This window comes from Lontra canadensis, unplaced genomic scaffold (assembly GCF_010015895.1).
Source record: "Lontra canadensis isolate GAN:19392208 unplaced genomic scaffold, GSC_riverotter_1.0 scaffold12, whole genome shotgun sequence".
Lineage (NCBI taxonomy): Eukaryota > Metazoa > Chordata > Mammalia > Carnivora > Mustelidae > Lontra > Lontra canadensis.
In genome coordinates this window covers 11,696,013-11,702,553 of record NW_022631006.1, presented here as the reverse complement: position 1 = coordinate 11,702,553, position 6,541 = coordinate 11,696,013, and the positions used below count along the sequence as shown (strand labels likewise).

The window sequence follows — 6,541 nt, the reverse complement described above, 5'->3', positions numbered from 1 at the left end:
TGCTTGAAGAGAAACCCATACAGGGATCCTTAGTTTACAGTAATTATTTTTAAAAAGTATAATTTTGAGCCAGATTATTTGTCATTTGTTAACTATTTGATTTGATTAGTTATAACAGTAGATATGATGACTTCATGGCTTCATTTTGAGGACTACTAACATTTTCTCCCCTATTAGATATAAGCATGTAGAGCTGTGTTGAGAAAATTTTTATTTATTTATTTTTCATGAAGCTAAATTAAAAAGAAAATGTTTTGGGGCTAACTAAAAATTATTATTTTTCTAACTATAAATATATGTATTCACTGTAAAATTAAAATATTAAACATACAAATAAAAAACCCACACATTATCTCAAAAAAAAAAGATAGCAACAAGAGACAAGGGACACTCTATAACCACAAAAGGAACAATCCAACAAGAAGAGAAAACAATTGTAAATATTTATGTGCCCAACAAAGGAGCACCCAAATACCTAAAGCCACTAATAGCAAATAGAGGAAGTAATTGATAGTAATAAGTAATAGTAGGGGACTTAAACATCCCACTTACATCAATGGGAAAACATCCAAACAAAATCAATGAGGAAACAGTGACTTTGAATGACACATTGGACCAGATAGAGATAACAGATATATTCAGAACATTGCATCCTAAAACAGCAGGAGACACATTGTTCTCAAGTGCTCATGGAACATTCTCCAAAACAGATCACGTATTAGGCCACAAAATAAGTCTCAGCAAACTAAGAAATATCAAAGTCATGCCATGAAACTTTACTGACTGCACACTATGAAACTAGAAATCAACCACGATAAAAAGTCTAGGGGAAAAAAAAACTACAAAAGGAGGTTAAATAACATGCTACTAAACAATAAGTCAACCAAGAAATCAAAGAGGAAATTTAAAAAAAAAAAAACATGGAGATAAGTGAAAATGAAAACACAGTGGTCCAAAATCAGATTTAGCAAAAGCAGTCTTAAGAGGTAAGTATACCCACCTCAAGAAGCAAGAAAGATCTCATACAACCTAAACTTAAACCTAAGGGAGCGAGTAAAAGTAGAGCAAATAAAACCCAAAACCAGTAAAAGGCAGGAAACAATAAATATTAAAGCAAAAAATAAATAGATGGGGCACCTGGGTGGCTCAGTCCGTTAAGCGTCTGCCTTTGGCTTAGGTAAGGTTCCTGAGGTCTGGGATGGCGCCCCCAATCAAGCCCCATGTTGGGCTCCCTGTTCTACAGGAAGTCTTCTTGTCCCTCTCTCTCTGACTCTCCCCTGCTCTTGCTCTTGACCTCTCAAATAAATAAGTAAAATCTTAAAAAAAAAAAAAGAAATGAAATAGAAACTAAAAAACAAATCAATAGATGAGTGAACCAGGAGGTGGTTCCTTGAAAAGATCAACAGAATCGATAAACCTTTAGCCAGTCTCAAAAACAGAATTTAAATAAAATCAGAAATGAGAGAGGAGAAATGGACACCACACATAAAAGAATATCATGAAAAATTATATGCCAACAAATTAGACAACCTAGAAGGTATGGATAAATTCCTAGAAACATATAACCTCCCAAACCTGAATCAGGAAGAAATAGAAAATTTGGACAGACTGATTTCTAGCAATGAAATTAAATCAGTAATGAAAAAACTCCAAAATAATACAAAAGTTCAGGACCAGACAGCTTCCCAGATGAATTCTATCAAACATTTAAAGAAATATTAATACCTGCTCTTCTCAAACTATTCCAAAAAATAGGAAAGGCAAACTTTCAAATTTATTCTATGAGGCCAGCATTACCCTGATACTGAAACCAGATAAAGACACTACTAAAAAAAGATAACTACACAACACTATCTCTGATGAGCAGAGGTGTAAAAATCCTCAAAATATTAGCAAACCAAATCTAAAAATGCATTTAAAAAATAATTGATCAAGTGGGATTTATTTCTGGGATGCAAGGGTGGTTCAGTATTCACAAATCAATGTGATGCATTGCATCACAAGAGAAAGGATGAAAACCATGTTATCATTTTAATAGAGGAAGAAAAAGCAATCAGCAAAGCACAATATCCATACATGATTTAAAAAAAAAAACAAAGTAGGTTTAAAAGGAACATACGTCAACTTAATAAAGGACATCTATAAAAAATTCACAACTAACATCATACTCCATGGTGAAAAACTGAGAGCTTTTGCCCTAAGATCAGGAACAAGACAAAAATGTCTACTCTCACATTTTTTTTCAACACAGTAATGTAAGTCCTAGCCACAGCAGCCAGAAAACAAAAAAGAAAAGGCTTCCAATGGTAAAGAGGAAGTAAAACTTTAACATCATGCTATATATAGAAAACCCAAAAGATTCTGCCAAAAAACCTATTAGAACTGATAAATTCACTAAGTCATAGGATAAAAATAATCAATGTATAGAAATCTGTTGCATTGGTATGTACTAAAAATTAAGCAACAGAAAGAGAAATTAACAGTCCTATTTACAATTGCACGAGAAATAATAAAGTACCTAGGAATAAACTTAACCAAAGAGGTCAAAGATCTGTACTCTGAAAACTATAAAATGCTGATGAAAAGACATTAAAGAAAATCCAAAGAAATGAAAAGACATTCCATGTTCATGTGTTGGAAGAACAAATAATGTTATAATGTCCACACTACCCAAAGCAACATACAGATTTTATACAATCTCTACCAAAACACAGCTGCATTTTTCACAGAACTAGAACAATCCTAAAATTTGTATGGAATCACAAAAGACGCCAAATACCCAGAGCAATCTTGAAAAACAAAATGGGAGGTATGATAATCTCAGATTTCAAGATATACCGCAAATCTGTAGTAATAAAAACAGATGGTTCTGGCACAAATATAGACCCACAGATCAATGAAACAGAATAGAGGACCCAGAAATAAACCTATGATTATATGGTCAATAAATCAACAAAGGAAGCAAGATTATACAATGTGGGAAGTACAGTCTCTTCAACAAATGACTTTGGGAAAACTGGACAGTCACATGCAAAAGAATGAAACTGGGCCATTTTCTCACACCATACATAAAAATAAACTCAAAATGGATCAAGGACCTAAATGTGAGACCTGAAACAATAAAAATCCTAGACGAGGGCACAAGCAGTAATTTCTCTGACATCAGCTGTAGCAACATTTTTCTTGATAGGTCTACTGAAATAATTGCAACAAAAGCAAAATAAAACTAATGGAACTATATTAAAATAAAAAGCTTCTGAACAACAAAGGAAACAAGAAAACTAAAAGATCGCCTACTGAAAGGGAGAAGGTATCTACAAATGACATATTGGATAAAGGGTTACTATCCAAAATACATAAAGAACTTAAAAAACTCAACACGCAAAAATAAATAACCCAGTTTAAAAATGGGCAGAAGACATACAGAGACATTTCTCCAAAGAAGACATATAGATGTCCAGCAGACACATGAAAACATGCTCAACATCACTTATCATCAGGGAAATGCAAAACAAAACTTCAGTAAGATAGCACCTCATACGTGTCAGAATGGCTAAAACCAAAAACCCAAGAAACAAGTGTTGGTGAGGATGTGGAGAAAAAGCAACCCTCTTCCACGGTTGGGGGAATGTAAATTGGTATAGCCACTGTGGAAAACAGTAGGGAGTTTCCTCAAATATTTAAAAATAAAACTACCCTGCAATCCAATAATTTCCCTACTGGGTATAAATAAATGAAAAATATAAAAACACTAATTCAAAGGGACATACACACCTATGTTTATACCAGTCTTATCTAGAATAGCCAAATGAAAGAAGCAGCCCAAGTATCCATTAGTACATGAATGGATAAAGAAGACGTGGTACACACACACACACACACACACCCCTACTCACCTATAAATATTACTCACCTATAAAAAGAAATCTTGTCATTTGCAATAGTATGGATAGAGCTAGAGTGTAATGCTAAGGGTGATAAGTCAGAGGAAGACAAATACCATATGATTTCACACATACGTAGAATTTAAGAAAACCAGCTAGCAAAGGGATAAAAAGAGAGGAAGAAATAAACTTAACTATAGTGAACAAACCAATGGCTAAAGGAGGGGAGTTAGGAGGGGAATGGGTCAAATAGGTGATGGGGATGAAGGAATGCGCTTGTGATGAGCACCAGGTATTGCATGAAATTGCTAATCACATTATATGCTTGAAACTAATATAGTGCTGTATGCTAACTATACTGGAATTAAAATAAAAATTAATAAAAATAAATAGAATTACCATATAACCCAGTAATTCCACCACTGGGTATTTACCCAAAGTATATGAAAAACTAATCTGAGAAGATACATGCACCCCTATGTTTCTTTACATTATTATTACATTACTTACAATAACCAAACTATGGAATCAGCCCACATGTATATTGATAAATGAATAGAGAGGTGTGTGTATATACACACACACAAAAGAATCTTATTCAGCCATAAAAAAGAATGAAATCTTGCCATTTTCAACACCATGGATGGAGCTAGAGGGTAAAATGTCAAGTCAAATAAGTCAAAGACAAAACACCATATGATTTTACTAATATGTGGAATGCATGAAACTAAAAAAAAAAAAAAAAAAGACAAACCATAAAACAACTCAACTATAGAAACAAATTGATGGTTACCAGAGTGGGGGTGGCAGGGAGGGAGAATGGGTGAAATAGGTGATGGGGGTTAAGAGCACACTTAGGTTGATGAGCACTGAGTAATGTACAGAATTGTTGAATTACTATATTGTACACCTGAAACTAATATAACACTGAGTGTTAAGTATACTACAATTAAAGTAATAAGGAAAACAAAACAAACAAACAAAAGAACCATGAATATCCTGACCACTTCACAGGGTTGTAAGGCTCAAAAAATCCAATTTGTGTAAGTATACAGACTGGTATATAAAGTGAAACATTTCAGCTGGTGCATAAACTTAAAAGTTCTACATAACTATGAAGGAATGTACTCCAGCTCTGTTGTTTTACCTTAAATCGTAAGGAAGCAGAGTCCCAAAGAATCCCCTTTAAGCCTAGGAACAAGGTAGAGGGGACTTTCAAATGGCCCCCTTCTTACTGGGCATGAGTAGTTTACCATGTTTCTGTATACTTTTGATATTTAAAGTGGCAGAGAGGAAAAGTGAGTGTGGTTATAAGATCTTAGTGAATCCTTAGTAAGAAACTGAGTGTGTTCAACTGACCCACGCAAAACACAACTATAGTGTTTAGCACCCCTGTGGTGAACTGACAGAGACCTGAAGACATTAGGACTCCTAGGGCTGTTCTAGAGAAACACGAACCAGTACAAGACCCAAGCCTTGCACTCAAGAGAGTGCAAGAGAGCATCTAGCCTAATCTTTAATCTCTCTCTCTCTCCTCTTTCCAATTAAAAACATTTGCAAATACATTGTAGGCAATACAGGTAAGAACAGGGGCGCCTGGGTGGCTCAGTGGGTTAAAGCCTCTGCCTTCAGCTCAGGTCATGATCCCAGGGTCCTGGGATGGAGCCCCGCACCGGGCTCTCTGCTCAGCAGGGAGCCTGCTTCCCACCAACCCCTCTCTCTGCCTGCTTGTGATCTCTGTCTGTCAAATAAATAAAATCTTTAAAAAAAAAAAAAAAGATTAAAAAAAAAAATACAGGTAAGAACAGCTCATATAGTGGGTGACCATACTGCCCCCTTCGTCCCTTGATGGATTGGGACACTAAGGCCTGGACAAGTCAGGTGGAGTCAGGGGGAAGCCCCACTTCACACAAATCCGTGGTGTTACTGTGAGGAAAAGCCAGAGTTCTTGGCCCCCTTTCAGATAAAATTTTCTTAGTCTCACACCAACTATGAAGGAGGTTTTAGTATTCACTTCTCAATCTCAAATACAATCTAATTTTATTCTCTAAGAAATTAATTTTTCAGAAAGTCATATCACCTTAAGAGGGAAATAACTGGAAACCCTGTTCTCCCTTCCTTCCTCCTTCCCTTCACTCCTTTCTTCCTCTCTTGCTTTATGGCTCTTGTTTTCTTCAACCCTCTCTCTTCTTTCCTTCATAGGTATGTATACCTGTAGGCAGAGGAGAGAGACAATGATAGCAGATTTAAGTCAAGGAAGTATGATTTTCAAGGGCCTATGAGAGCTCAAAACTTGGGACTGAGACTTTAAAACACAAGGTTATCAACTTCAGTCCTGAATCCAGAAAGTTTGTTTTTTCCCAGATAATCTGAAAACATCTATGTAAAATTAAATTTTTATTATTCCCCAGTATATCACCATCATCTCCCACTCCTCAGGCTCTTTATCTTCAGGTTCTAAGTAATCCCTGGCACTTGGAATTGAATGATCTCGTAATGGGTGTGGCAGTTTATTTGGACCTCATGGGGCCAAAGTAAACTGATTATGTGTTTTTCTCACAATCATCCACATTATCTGTTTTTAAACAGCCTTATTTAATTTGAACTGAACTTGCAAACTTGGACCATTCCTAATCTTTCCCATTCCTAACTCAGAG

The 6,541-nt window shown here is 35.5% G+C and overlaps 1 protein-coding gene across 5 annotated transcripts in view; it reads right to left on the bottom strand.

Annotated features, from left to right (window-relative positions):
* Nucleotides 1-6,019: 6,019 nt before the first annotated feature.
* The window catches only part of ATP8B4 (ATPase phospholipid transporting 8B4 (putative)), a 253,877-nt gene continuing 253,355 nt past the window's right edge, over nucleotides 6,020-6,541 (bottom strand). For 4 of the 5 annotated variants that reach the window (XM_032856521.1, XM_032856523.1, XM_032856522.1 and 1 more), the window contains one exon: nucleotides 6,021-6,096. In XM_032856521.1, coding sequence (XP_032712412.1) covers nucleotides 6,081-6,096 — 16 coding nt within the window. In that variant the 3' untranslated portion in view covers nucleotides 6,021-6,080. Of the gene's footprint in view, nucleotides 6,097-6,541 lie in introns of all 5 variants that reach the window. The other variant, XM_032856525.1, reaches the window with a different exon arrangement.